The sequence below is a fragment of the Anopheles coustani genome, chromosome 2, assembly GCF_943734705.1.
Source record: "Anopheles coustani chromosome 2, idAnoCousDA_361_x.2, whole genome shotgun sequence".
In the NCBI taxonomy this organism is placed as follows: Eukaryota; Metazoa; Arthropoda; class Insecta; order Diptera; family Culicidae; genus Anopheles; species Anopheles coustani.
In genome coordinates this window covers 33,111,582-33,125,389 of record NC_071289.1, presented here as the reverse complement: position 1 = coordinate 33,125,389, position 13,808 = coordinate 33,111,582, and the positions used below count along the sequence as shown (strand labels likewise).

General features: G+C 45.4%; 3 protein-coding genes across 3 annotated transcripts; 1 reads left to right on the top strand and 2 right to left on the bottom strand.

Annotated features, from left to right (window-relative positions):
- On the top strand, window positions 1–5,366 carry LOC131267272 (uncharacterized). The gene is made up of 5 exons (XM_058270105.1): window positions 1–623; window positions 2,293–3,717; window positions 3,782–4,109; window positions 4,180–4,473; window positions 4,563–5,366. Exons 1-5 carry the CDS (start codon window positions 487–489, stop codon window positions 4,827–4,829), a joined length of 2,451 nt encoding a protein of 816 aa, XP_058126088.1. The 5' UTR covers window positions 1–486; the 3' UTR covers window positions 4,830–5,366.
- Window positions 5,367–5,786: 420 nt separating this feature from the next.
- Window positions 5,787–7,169, bottom strand: LOC131263342 (protein YIPF6). The gene is made up of 5 exons (XM_058265527.1): window positions 7,074–7,169; window positions 6,861–6,995; window positions 6,543–6,787; window positions 6,322–6,479; window positions 5,787–6,257 (listed from the first exon to the last, which is right to left on the bottom strand). Exons 1-5 carry the CDS (start codon window positions 7,098–7,100, stop codon window positions 6,139–6,141), a joined length of 684 nt encoding a protein of 227 aa, XP_058121510.1. The 5' UTR covers window positions 7,101–7,169; the 3' UTR covers window positions 5,787–6,138.
- Window positions 7,170–7,712: 543 nt separating this feature from the next.
- Window positions 7,713–9,159, bottom strand: LOC131263236 (uncharacterized). Its single transcript, XM_058265401.1, has 3 exons — window positions 8,848–9,159; window positions 8,449–8,776; window positions 7,713–8,386 (listed from the first exon to the last, which is right to left on the bottom strand). The coding sequence occupies exons 1-3, from the start codon at window positions 8,985–8,987 to the stop codon at window positions 7,961–7,963; spliced, it is 894 nt and encodes a 297-aa protein (XP_058121384.1). The 5' UTR covers window positions 8,988–9,159; the 3' UTR covers window positions 7,713–7,960.
- Between the last annotated feature and the right edge of the window lie 4,649 nt (window positions 9,160–13,808).

Below are 13,808 nucleotides of genomic sequence, written 5' to 3'. Positions count from 1 at the left end.
TGTACTGGTGGCGAGGCCAATCTCCTCCTCCTCTTCAGTCGATAGCGACCGTGAATTAGCGTTCAGCAGCGAACCGGGCCGACGACACAGTGTTGCCGCAGCTCCCAGCGCGCCAGGAAGCACCAGAAGGACGGTCTACTCGGTTATGGGCCCGTTTCGTGGCTGTTTAGTGTGTGTGCGTGTGTGAACGTTTTATGTCTTTTATGTCGAGTATCCTGCATGCGAGGTCGATCGAGTCTGGAATCACAACCAAACAGAGAAAGCAATAAAATCCCAAAAGGAACCCAAAATTCAACCGTCAACGAACGCTGTTAATAATACTCTACTCTTTACGAAAAGAGAGGCAGAGAAAAGGGACATTGTAGTGAACCTGCAGAAAAAAAAACAAAAAGATAAATCTTAAGGCACAGTGTGTGCGTGTATGTGGTGAATTCGATCGATTGAGCCCTTAGTGTCCGTCCCCGGCTGTATACCATCATCCACACGATGTCGGCCAACTGTGAGATCACCATCACCAGCCCGCAGGAGGCGCATAGCAAGGGCAGTCTGATCGTGGTATCCAACAGGTTGCCATTTGTGCTAAAGCGGGATTCCAAGACGGGCAAGTTGAGCCGTCACGCAAGGTAAGAATTGTGACGCGAATCGAGAATCATCCGATGAGCAGACAGGTCAGATTTTAATATACCATGGTCGCTAACGTCATCGCTATCCGCCAGACAGTGAACGTCAATAGGAAAGGGAACTGATTAGGGAATGGAATATTCTGATAAGTCCTTCGCATTACCGTCGTCTCTAATGGGTAGCTAAGTGTACTGAAGTAACAATTTTAGGAGTTTTTATTTTATGTCTAGCGTCTATGACACACAATGGCCACTTCTTCGTCCTCATCTTAGCACAATCCACCGGGCACGATTAGCTCCCACTTGGGTCTTACTTACGTAAATGACCTCAAAGTACATTTGTTTTGTGTTCTTTTTGTTTACTCCAATTATTTCAAGTATTTTTCCACAGCTTCTCTTTTACCCTGCTGCTCTCCTACTCTTTCCCGCGGTGTGTTAATCAAAAGTGTGTCAATGTTGGCTGACCTTTAACTGCTGACGACACGGGACGATCGGTGAAGGAAGCTGGCAAGAATTTCAACAAAAACATCAACAGAAAAACAAAACAACACAAACAGGGCTCAGAGGATCGGCACTGATATTTTGTGCGTTTCCGTGGGCTCAGTGTTTGATACTTCGCGATCCTTCGTGGGACGAAATTTGACCAACATCTTCCGAACAGGGGGCTGTTTCCCATTTGAAAAGCATTAAAGGGCACGCCCCTGCTAATTATGGTTTAATTTTCCACACCTTTCTTTAACTTTGAGAATCCCTATCGATTCGATTTGACAGTTAGATTGATTGTGCTGTTAATCTTACCCGCTTAACCACCCGATAAGATAACCATGCACCGCACACATTGTCTTATCGTTTTATTGGCCGATTGATTGAGACAGTAATACAATTAAAGCCACTTTCTGCCGTTGCGATTAGACTGTTGTCATACGCAACCTTTATCCTACTCAAAACTCCGACTGCGACCCTCTGATGGGGTATTCTCCCAACCACTTATCGGAGGACACGTTTAGTTCCACGCGGTCGTACTTCCCCCCCTTACCATTTCTTCGCCAGCAAAACGATATCTACCGTAATCTTTATGAAAAGGCGCGAGTCTGTCCTGGTAACGTTAACTACTAACCTCACTCCACGTGTTAAGAGACGAGAAGCGGAAGACAATCTATGGAGGTCGTTACCTTGCATAGCATATCAGCTTGCATCTCGCGGGCGATCGGAAACCATTTTTCAGACAGTCCGTCTTCACGTGATCGGACCGGATTTTTGCGGTCCACTGGTGGCCTGCCGGAAAAACTTGTATGACGACGCTCCATCGAACGCATCGACGCGCCACATGGTGGATTATGTGTGTGTATGCGCGGGTGTGTGTAAACTATCATCATCTTCTTATCAGCAGCGACCGTAATCCGTAAGAAAATTGCTTTCGTGCCGTTTGTAAAATGTCTTCGAGAACCGTTTTATGGCTCCTTCCTTGCACGACGATACCGAATGACATTGATGGCGTGCTCCACGCGTCGGGTTTCCTGTTTGCAGTTACACTTATCTACGGCTACTAGGCGCGTTTAGCTAGGTTAGATGAGACAGATAGTCCATCCACCGGGAGGATGATAGCGATTGAGTGCGCGTGCGCTGCACGGACTATCTACGTAATCTAAATGAATGGTTGATTTCGTTTCAGTGCCGGCGGGCTAGTCACAGCGGTGGCCCCGGTCGTGATCAAGGGCAAAGGACTGTGGGTCGGTTGGTCCGGCATCACGCTCGACGATGAGAACGAACTGATTCCGGAGTCGGATCCGACCGATGTCACGCCGACCGCCGGTTTGCTCTCGGAGCAAGTCGTCTCGGTGAACGTGGAACCGAAGCTGTTCGACAGCTACTACAACGGCTGCTGTAATGGTACGTTCTGGCCACTGTTCCACTCGATGCCGGGTCGGGCCACGTTCTGTGCTGACCACTGGCAGTCGTACTACACGGTGAACAAAGAGTTCGCCGCCCGCACGATCGAGGCGCTCGAGCGATGCCTGCAGCAGAACACGCACCAGGGTGTGCCGATCATCTGGATCCACGACTACCATCTGATGCTGGCGGCTAACTGGATCCGTGAGGCGGCCGATGAGCGTAACCTGCCGTACCAGATGGCGTTCTTCCTGCACATTCCGTTCCCGCCGTGGGACATATTCCGGCTCTATCCCTGGTCGGATGAAATCTTACAGGGAGTGCTGGCGTGCGACATGATCGGATTTCACATTCGCGACTACTGTCTAAACTTTGTCGACTGCTGCCAGCGTAACCTCGGGTGCCGTGTGGACCGTAAGAATCTGCTCGTCGAACACGGTGGCCGATCGGTGCGGGTGCGCCCGCTTCCGATCGGCATTCCGTTCGAGCGGTTCGTCGAGCTTGCCCGGACGGCTCGTAAAGTGATCAATACCAACCAGAAGATCATTCTCGGTGTGGACCGGCTGGACTACACGAAGGGTTTGGTGCATCGGCTTAAGGCGTTCGAGGTACTGCTGGAGAAGCATCCCGAACATCGGGAGAACGTAAGTCTGCTGCAGATATCCGTCCCGTCCCGCACGGATGTGAAAGAATACCAGGAACTGAAGGAAGAAATGGATCAGCTGGTGGGCCGTATCAATGGGCGTTTCACCACGGCCAACTGGTCACCGATCCGGTACATCTACGGGTGCGTAGGTCAGGAGGAGTTGGCCGCCTTCTACCGGGATGCATCGGTGTGTCTCGTGACGCCACTGCGCGACGGCATGAACCTGGTGGCGAAAGAGTTTGTCGCCTGCCAGATCAACGAACCACCGGGTGTACTGATAGTGTCTCCATTCGCCGGAGCGGGTGAAACCATGCACGAGGCGCTACTCTGCAACCCGTACGAGCTGGATGCTGCTGCGGAAGTCATCCACCGGGCGCTAACGATGCCCGAGGACGAACGGACGCTTCGAATGTCCCGCATGCGAAGGCGCGAGATGCAGAACGACGTCAACAGCTGGATGCGACAGTTCCTAAAGGCGATGGGTTCGCTGGAGGAGGATGACATCGGCACGACCACGATGCAGCCGGTTTCGGTGGATGATTTCGATGATTACCTATTGAAGTATGACCCTGTTGTTGTTTTTCTCTAGACCACGATCACTGACACAATCACTATCTTTTCACAGCTACATCGGATATAACCACAAACTGGCCCTGCTTCTGGATTACGATGGTACTCTGGCACCGATTGCTCCCCACCCAGACCTGGCCACACTTCCCCCGGAAACCAAGAACGTCCTACAACGACTGTCGAATCATTCCGATGTGTACGTGGCGATCATTTCCGGGCGTAACGTGGAGAACGTCAAGCAGATGGTTGGCATCGAGGGCATCACGTATGCCGGAAACCACGGTCTGGAAATTCTTCACCCAGATGGTAGTAAATTCGTCCATCCCATGCCCATCGAATACGAGGATAAAGTTAGTGGGCTGCTGAAGTCGCTGCAGGATTCGGTAAGTAAGCGGACATTGGTACCATTAGAAGTGTCTTGAGGTTCACATGGTAACCTGTTTTCCCCCTCAGGTTTGTGGTGACGGAGCATGGGTAGAAAATAAGGGACCCCTCCTGACGTATCACTATCGTGAAACACCTGCCGAGTTGCGTCCCGCCTTGGTGGAGAAGGCTCGCAAGTTGATCATTCAGTTCGGTTTTCGGGCGGCCGAAGCACACTGCGCCATCGAAGCGAAACCTCCGGTACAGTGGAACAAGGGTCGTGCCTCAATCTACATCCTCCGGACGGCTTTCGGTGTTGACTGGAGTGAGCGAATCAAGATCATCTACGCTGGTGACGATATGACTGATGAGGACGCCATGATGGTAAGAGGGTGTGACACGGTCTCCAACCGTGGGAGGTATTCAAATGGACATTTCTTAATTTTTCTATTCCTCAAACTAACAAAAAACAGGCCCTCAAAGGTATGGCAGCAACGTTCCGTGTTACCAACTCCCAGATCATCAAGACAGCCGCCGAACGGCGCCTTCCGTCGACCGATTCCGTGCTGACCATGCTCAAGTGGGTCGAGCGACACTTTATGCGTCGTAAGCCGCGCGCCAATAGTCTCACCTATCGCGGCAAGAAGAAGGACAGCGTAAAGATCCAGATGGCGTTCGATCTGGTTCCCAACTCGAGCGGTGCCAGCAGTCCCGTTTGCAGTTCGGACGAGCGCGACTAGGTCCGGTCATCGCTGATCATCGTTTTATCCAACCTTACGCTACCGTTTCAATGCTTTTCCTTACTTCCCCCTTCATCATTTTCCTTTTGCCCTTCGTTGTCGAACCTTTTATCCCGTCACTCTGCTCTTTCCCGGTAGAATTTTAATATGTTGTACGTTTATTTTATCATAGTTATTTGTTTTTTTTCTGTGTTACGAACACACACCACAAAGCAAAGCGGGTGGTTTCCGGCGGTGAAACCACTAAATGTTTTAGTGATCTGTTACGCCAAGTACGGTGCCAAAATGGAAGATGAAACAATGAAAATTTGTTTTGTGAAAATCGCTGATATTCGTAGAATGTGTTGTTAGGAAATAGGTTAGGGAAAAGAAAAATAAATTCTTAGTCGCTACCAAGCAAACAGGTACAGTTATTTCCTTCTTCACGAAGCTCTTATCACAACCGTGAGCAAAATGTAGGCCGCCAGGACGCCAATGTTTGTCCCGAAAAGGCGTCGCAATAAAACGATCCGAAATTGAAATAATTTTATGATGCTATTGTCCATGATTCGTGCCGTTTGATAAGAAAAATAAATGCACCATGCCGCCCTGTAACTGTGCCATGTCGCATCAAGAATCGCCCAACGGGGGAAAAGACAACAAAAGATTAATAGGCTCGGGCTGGTGCGGCTGTTCACGAATCCGTTCCTGGAACGATAACGACGAACGCGAACGTTATTAATTTTAACCTCCACTATCGACTCTCTCGGTAGGTGGTAACGTCGTTATCTGCTTCCTTTACCTTTTCGATGCTTCTATTGGATTTTCCCTGATGCACATTGGCCAGGCAATGAGTTTTAGAATTTTCTGAAATTTAATCAGAATCAAGATCAATCGCTTTAATGTCAATGCCCTTGGAAGTACCGCGGAGTAGTCATGGCCACCACTCACAGAAAAACATATCCATTCAAGAATAGATTAACCAATCAAACTTCGCATAGTACGACATAATCGTTTTATTATTCTAATCTGTGGAAACATATATAATACAAAAGGGGTGGCATTAGAAGTACGGTAGCGATTATTCTAAGTGGATCATGTTCCGTTTCATTTTTTTTTTTGTCAGTGCCAACTGCAACTACTGGCCGTGATGTAAACTGCAGCTTGTTTGGCTTTAATCATCGCAGTGCGCTGGAATGTAGAATGAACATTCTCAAACATCGTGCGCTCCGATCGCGGGGCTTTCCACGGTTCAGTCATCGTTTTGCTTCACGAATTAGTGTAGATAAAATGAAGACATGTCGCTTGTCACAGGTGTACATTACGAACATTACACATTACTGTGCGAAATCACTAGCCACGAGATGATGAAGTAAAAGAGGAAAATCGGATATACAGCAAGTGCTTTCCGGTTCGCGGGTTGACTGTCACCGAGAAAAATAATTGAAGCTACAACGGGTAAGGTAGTGTTAGTAGTTTAAAATTAACTCCGTTAAATTTCCTTTCCTCTTACCATACGTTGCCCAACCGAATCCTGCTGATGCTACCAGAAATCGTAGAAAGAAAAGGAACGTCGTTTGCGTTGACAACAAAATTATCCGGCACACCAGCAGCGCGAGTGCGCAGGGCGTCAAACAGTATCCCAGCACGCAGACCGATTGGAAGAAGGATCTATGGAAAAACATGATCATTAGGCCGTTCAACATGGACATCAGAGGGGATTGCTGAACTTACATATTTCCACCCAGCAGCTTCGAGTTAAGTGTAACTATCATTGCACCTATCCACACTATGACAAACACCTGTGCAAACTCCGGCCCACCGTCGTACATGTCGGCCGACGAGCCCTGCAAGATTGTGGCCATAAACGTGCACAGCACCAGCGGGCCCCAGAGATCCCATTCTTTCAGCAACGTATTTTTCTCCTTCGGTATGAGGACGTGGTAGAATTTGACACCGACAGCCTTTACGTCACGCAGCTGGAAAAGAGTACGGGTTGATTCAATTCCGGTGCCTGTTCGTTCCGTTTGCGATTGCGTGGCTAGATCTTACGATTGTTTCCCTTATCGGTTCATCGAGTGTGTTGAAATTGGGTGCTCCCGGATTGTTTGTGTTCCGCTGTGTGCCGGACACGGTCATTTCGCCGTGCATGGATTCCGACGGTGATTCGACACCCTCATCGTACAGCTGTAATCGAAAGAACAAGAAACACGTATAACAAGAAGACTCTTGAGTGTAAAACACATGCCACGTTGAAATACTCACATCTAGCTTCGTTTCTGGAGAGGACATAGTTAAATTCGAAGAAAATTTGTTTTTATTATTTACATCCAAACTACGTGCCGCGAGCACTTTACGTGTTTTTTTCTTTTTGATCACCACTTGGAGGTGGCATTTTGACAAGAACCCATGGGTGCGATAATAAAGACCAAGTTCCGGAGTTATCGTCAACATGCCCATCACTCAAACTACTCGACTGCTCGAAAGCGTCTCTCTCTGAGACAACGATTGATAATTCTCTCGCGAATCCGCAAAATCTCTCTCGCGGACAGAGAATCGGGTAAACTGACATTGAATACGCCTGGAATTATATGAAATATTTTTTTGAAGGTCAAATTTAGAATGGTTTATTGCGGTAAACATCTGTGACCAACTACTTCAAAACATAATTAAAATTTTAAGCTTGAAAATGAAAAATTGGTTGGAAATTTCAATTAACAGTCTTAAATCAACTTATTTTGTTCAATGCGTTCCTTTTAACAAAGACCTAGTTCCGGAGTTATCGCCAACATCAGCCCGTTTGCCCACCACTCAACTACGCGGCTGCTCGAAAATGCATGACGTATTCAACCAAAATTGCATTTAAAATTTAATTGTTTTTCGATTCGTTTCATATTTGGATTTAGTTTATTCAAAATCAACACTTTTAACATTAAATACCAACATAAATCGCGCTGTGTGAATTTTTTTCGTAAAACACACGTATTGTTTTGATGCACCAGATGCAGTTATCACTGCTGCCGCACAGCTGATAAAGTGCATGTTTTGTTTACAAACAACTTCAATCTGTCCTTTTCGCACAATCGTCAAACAAATACGATAGGCTTTTATTTGCCACCAATTACGACAAGTGTGTGTCCTCCGCGTGGCGTTCACTCGCAGATTCGAGATTCAATCCACTTCAACAGGCGATAAACCGCATCGACGGACGGTATTTTATGGTCGGCGTTCGTCACCAAGTCCTTATCTTTCGTCACCCGGAACGACCTTCCCGTGCCCTTGATCATCTTCATCACGTCCTCGTCGGTGGTGTCGTCGCCGGCAAAAATCACCTTCCGTTGGCGCCAGTTTTTGTCGAAGCTCGTCCCAAGGATAAACTCCGCTGCAAATCCCTTGTTCCACTGAATCGGCGGCTTGGCTTCAACCGAAGCGTGGGCCGGATTGGCCCTGTAACCGTACGATTCGATGATCTTCGTCGCGCGTGCTGCCATTTCCGGGATGTACTTTTGCTCCACCTCGCGAAAGTGGAACGTAATCGAGACACGCTTGTTCTCCACCCACGATCCGTGATGCACGACCTGGAAGGACGAACCTTGATTTGAGTACCTGTTATCCTGCCGGTCGTAGTTTCCTCGGTTACCTCCCGAGTGAGATGATCAATCATCTTGTCGAAATTATCGGCCACCTCCTTCGGAATGCCTTGGTTTTCACGCGAACCATTTGGGTAAAGCACCTCCAGCCCGTGGTTTCCCGAATAAACAATGTTGTCCAAGCCGATCTTCTCCTTCACACCATCCACATCGCGCCCGGAGATGACCGCCACGAAGGCTTTGCCGCTGTTGCTGATGTTGCGCAAGGACTGCCGCATTCCCTCGCTCATCTGTGTCAGGTTCGGATGGGTCGTAAGCTCGGCCAGAGTACCATCGTAATCCAGTAGCAGAGCTAAACTTTCACCGGGCTTTAGATACCTTTAAAACCACCCAAGAACACATTAGAAACCCCTTCGGCTACTTTTCTAAGCTCTACGATTTACACATACTCGCCAAGGTACTGATCGTAATCGGGCTGCGACATGTTGGAAACGTCTTGGTTGGTCGCCGGCCAGCTTATCACTGGCTTCGAACAGTAATTAAGGAATATCAGAGCTGAAAGTACTACCAGCGGTGCACTACGAGCCATTCTATTTGTATGCTTGCCGTTGCTCGCGTGTGTGTTTGTGTGACGGAATACACGCCGGTGGCGCCCTACAGGGCGGGTGTGGCGTCCGTACGAAGGTCCGTCGTTCGGGTGGTAATACAACGAAGTACGTCGGGGCTAAAGGGTGTAGTGTCTATGACGGTGACGACGGCATTGACTATCTTGCTGATCGCGAGTGTTGCGAGAACCACGAGAGGATCGTTCCTGGGGGATGTTGGCACTGCTCACGGTTTCGAATGCGCGCGACGACTGCCTGTACCAATTTTGGTAGTACCACTCTACGGTCAGGGCCATTCAGAACGGCTTGGCTGGTTCGTCACAGTGGGAAATGGAGATGTGAAAATTTGGAAAGAATTTGACTGAATTTGAGTCAGTAGATTTGAGTTGATTGAAGCAATTCAAGAATTAATCGATAAAGTAAGCCCGTTGAAAATGAAAACATTAGTTCATATTAAATTACATCATTCAATCTCATTATCATCCTAATATTGAAATTATATTGTTGGAAAATAAAAAAGTTAAAGTAATTAGAAGCACATTTTATGCAATGACTTTTTAAATTCTAAAACAGGTGCTAATTTGCTTTCTATTAAAACCTGCTATAGAATTTTATTTTATGTTTGGGAAATTATGGCCGCTCCATGTTTTACAGTAAATAACATTTTTCCCATTGTTTTGTTCGTAGCAAGTGAGATTCTTAGCCGTTGGTTCTTCATTCATGACCGTTTTGATAACGTTTCACCGATTTTAGGGGTTCAAGGTTCCCAGTAGAGTTTTTTCTTTTACTTTTAATTCCATTAGAACTCCATGCTTCATGTTTGGATGGAGTCGGCTAAAACTCGGCCCACCAGTGCACGTGTAACCCGCATCGATAGTGGCCAGTCTTACCAAGCCGTTTGTCTGACAAACAAGAACGAAACAGCAAATATTACCCCGACAGCACCCAATCGATTTATTAGAAAGTTGGTAGCGTTCTATCAGGTTGTTTGTGTGACTGATTCAATAAATTATAAATATTTCGTCTCTGTAATATGACAGCCGTAAGGTGAGGTTTACGCAAATTTCAAGCCAAAAACTTTGTAACGGTAATTTTATTGCAAACTTTATATTGCACCAAAGGTTGCTAAATGCTTATTTATGTGCTTGGCGTTTCCGTAAATCAAATCACTTCTTAGCTCACAATATGAGAAAGAACCCTTCCTTGTATGTACGTGGGGAAATATTTGCTTTTTCAGCATACTGTCTCTTCTCAGCACGAGTTTGCAACTTTTTTCTATCATCTGCCGATGACCCGCTGCTGCCCCTGCGATTTCCAGCATATTTTTGGCACCACTCGAGTACAAGATTATGGAATTAGCATTCGCATTCTAATCATTGTCTCGTGCACATTCACGCGTTGTATTTGGCTTTCTATTTTAACACTAGAGTCAAAACAGCGGTCATTTGTTTTGGTCAGCGGACTGAATATGTAAACAAAAAAATACATCCACAAAGCTACATCTAACACAAACATTTCGGATTTTTCTGATCAATTAGTTCCGAGAACCAATTTGACTATCCCTAGAATGCTTTTTAGCGGTCGTTTTGACCGCTCTTCTTGAAACACTTTGACTTCACTATTTTTGAAGATTTTTCAAATCCGTAAACGGTTACTTTTTAGTATAATTGTTTACTATCTTTTGATTTGCGAGCCTGGCGTGATCTGGATTGCAAGCTTAGACAATCTGCAGATTCGTAGGATTCTGCTTATCCATCCACCTTTTTGCTGAATTGCTGTCGATTCATTGTCGATGTACATTCCATACAGTGGGCCAATCTAGATGGTACGGATCACGAGGGCTCGCAGTTGTTGGGAATCTTTATTTCGCGTCACCGCCGTTGGTTCTCCGGTGGTGAGTTCTTTCATTTTCTTTCAGTTCTTCTTTTAACATAGATCACCAATACTGTCACACAGAAGAGCAAGGGTACAGGAGATCCAGGTTATTCTTGATAAAGTTCATTAAACTTGAACTAAAAATTATTGACAGCTATATGGTCTTTATTTAAAGCTCCGTTGGTAACAATAAAAATAAGCCACCTAACAAACAGATGTTTTATGTAATAATGAAAAACAAACTAATTATTTCTTTCTAGTTCTTATTAGTGGCATTATAACAATTAATAAAACGATCGATGGTGTGTGATTAAAGTTGTAGTCTGGTAGGACGTTTGTGGCAATATAACAAATTAAAAATAGTTTCGATTCACATTCGATTCAGAGCCTCTTTTCGAGTTGAGATCAGGAATGTGTAATCAGTTAGGGAAGAGGGATGTGAATTGTGAAAAGTGTGAATAAAACTTATAGATCAAAACAGAGCGAGAAACGCACCCAAACAATACATCTATCTGAACGGATGTTATGAGAGTCTGGGGTGTTCCGAGAGCACTATGTACTCCCGTATTCACAGAAGTCCACTTCCATCAATGACTGGCTACTTCCTCTATTTCCCTCCCGTGATGCCCTTGCTTCAAAGGTGGAAAATCCTTTCAATGACTGGGCGCCTCCATCATGTGTTTTAAACCGGTTTATTTTACTCTCTCACTTTCGCTCTCGATCAAAACACATATACTAGTTCTCTTTCCACTCACGGTAGGGAACATGGTTTAAGGGTGAGCGCCTTGCGATATAAATACGACGGGCAGTTCTTGGCTACCGTTCAGATCAGTTCGCACACGCGACTCAAACGCATCGTATCGGCAACACCTTCGTATCTATCCTTTCTTAGTTTTGGCGCAATTCTCACAAAAATCGTTTTGTATCGTTCCGATGTTCTTTCCAGTTTAGTTGTGAGAGTTTTCCTTTCGGTTCGGAACTTTTAATTTTGTTTTAAAGTGACTGGAGACTTTACAAAAGAGCTGTTGAAAACAGATCTTCAATTGATGGGAAAGGATAGAATAAACATATTGTTGTCTAGCTTTCGATATGACTAGGACCAACCTGATTGGAGTGTTAATAAGTCCTTAACGTTATCAAGTGTTGTGCCTCCGTGTTGCTCTGTATCACCTCATCGTTGTAGAACTCGTCGTCTTTCATTCGTAGTTGGTGGCCATAGTTGTTATAATAATTAGGCCTGAACAACCGTAGCACTCCTTTGGAAAGCGTAACTACTGTCGAAAGCAGATTTTATCGCTGTGTACTGTGTCTCATCATGGGCTGTGGACCTTGTCGTCGATTTAACTATGTGCTGCTGTGTAGATCGTGATTGTATACGTGTGCATGAAGTCGCTGCAAGATTACAATAAAGCAGCACTTTAAGGAGGATGTTCCATTAGCTCCAACCATACCCATTGTAGAGACATTAATCCTTGTGTTGTGTCTAGAGCTTTAGAATGTGAGCGTCCAAGGTCCGTGGGATTCATTCGACGTCCCAAAACAAACATTACTCAATCCGAAGCACGGTAATCGGACAGAGAAAAAGTGAGCGTAGTAGAATGTTCCACTGTTTGAACATGTGAATGTGCGAAATAAATTGAATCTTTCTGGAATAACCAACGATACGTGGACGTTACTCACCCGAGTGGCACGTAGAAAATTGTTCCGGATACAAACAAATGGCAGATTGGGAGGTACGAAAAATAAACAGAATCCTGTCCAGCTGGAAACGTTCGTGTTTTAAAAATAAATCCAGAGCCACGGTTTGCAAGGTGCTTACTTGATTGGATAAAAATTGTTTAGTGGGCAATCGAAGTGGTAGTGTGAACTTCAAACAACAAACCACAACACAAGACACATCCAGAGAAGACTGATATGATCTTCAGAAATAATCGACCTAATTGCTTTATTTGAGTAAAAACTGAAGGAAACGTGAGCTGGAAGTCGAACTACCTCATCTGATTCTCTATCGAATAGTTTAAGCCGTGAAGGAAATGTATTATAACCATCATCTTCCATAAAGAAAACCAAATGTGTGGTGTGCCTCAAGCAGAATGGTCGTATAACTTTCATTAGGCAGAGAAAACGATTCATCGATTTTTACGAAAGTGAAGTAGTGATCGCACACAAATTTCGTTAATAGCTTCCGTACCGGATGCTACTGATTGCTGGTGAGCAAAAGTTAATGAAATATACCGCGAGACATTCGTTAGGCAATTATGTTCGATGAAGATGTCGTCCGTCGTGAGTGGTCCCTTTAAATCATCATTTGGCGTCGAGTGGTATTAGTAGAAATTTCATGCAATTGATCACTACGTAGCCCGATCATGAATACCACCTCACCGAAATCGTCCCTAGCGAAGCTGGGTCTTCACCCGAAAACGAAACCATTCCGAGTGATGGTGCTTGGCCAGAGTGGCGTCGGGAAAACAGGTGAGTTATGTAAAAAGTCAAAGAGTTTGAAAATGTGTGGTGGCAGTGGAGAGGATTTTGAGTAGTTTTAGAAGATAAACTAATGGATACATTTATTTATGTTACGTGAAATTGAATTGATTGTATGTCAATGTTAGAACAAGCGCCAATGATCAAGAGTCGTGCGAAAAACACTACCATTGCTACCTACATGCTAAGAAAAATAAAGCAGTAAAACTACTAGTCCAAAACTCGAAACTACTCTTCCTTAAAATCTCTCCTATTTTACTCGATGTATGTACCAATTGCACGCCAACTCTGATTATTACTTCCGAAGGCATATAACATGATCATTCAAATCGCATATACCATCGAGCAGCCAACGTTGCTCTTAACCTTTTTTTGTTCAATCTCGGCCAGCTAATTTTAGTACACTTTGAAGTACTGCCAGCGGAAAATTGTGAGTCATTGTTTTTGAA

Excerpts from the sequence above, each read along its gene's own strand:
- LOC131267272 (XM_058270105.1), top strand. The coding sequence starts at position 487 with ATGTCGGCCAACTGTGAGATCACCATCACCAGCCCGCAGGAGGCGCAT. Across the intron at positions 624-2,292 it reads AAGTTGAGCCGTCACGCAAG|TGCCGGCGGGCTAGTCACAG; the intron begins GTAAGAATTGTG and ends ATTTCGTTTCAG. Across the intron at positions 4,110-4,179 it reads TGAAGTCGCTGCAGGATTCG|GTTTGTGGTGACGGAGCATG; the intron begins GTAAGTAAGCGG and ends TTTCCCCCTCAG.
- LOC131263342 (XM_058265527.1), bottom strand. The coding sequence starts at position 7,100 with ATGTCCTCTCCAGAAACGAAGCTAGAT. Across the intron at positions 6,996-7,073 it reads CTCCAGAAACGAAGCTAGAT|CTGTACGATGAGGGTGTCGA; the intron begins GTGAGTATTTCA and ends TTTCGATTACAG. Across the intron at positions 6,480-6,542 it reads AAGCTGCTGGGTGGAAATAT|ATCCTTCTTCCAATCGGTCT; the intron begins GTAAGTTCAGCA and ends GTTTTTCCATAG.
- LOC131263236 (XM_058265401.1), bottom strand. The coding sequence starts at position 8,987 with ATGGCTCGTAGTGCACCGCTGGTAGTACTTTCAGCTCTGATATTCCTT. Across the intron at positions 8,777-8,847 it reads TACGATCAGTACCTTGGCGA|GTATCTAAAGCCCGGTGAAA; the intron begins GTATGTGTAAAT and ends GTGGTTTTAAAG. Across the intron at positions 8,387-8,448 it reads TTGATCATCTCACTCGGGAG|GTCGTGCATCACGGATCGTG; the intron begins GTAACCGAGGAA and ends TCGTCCTTCCAG.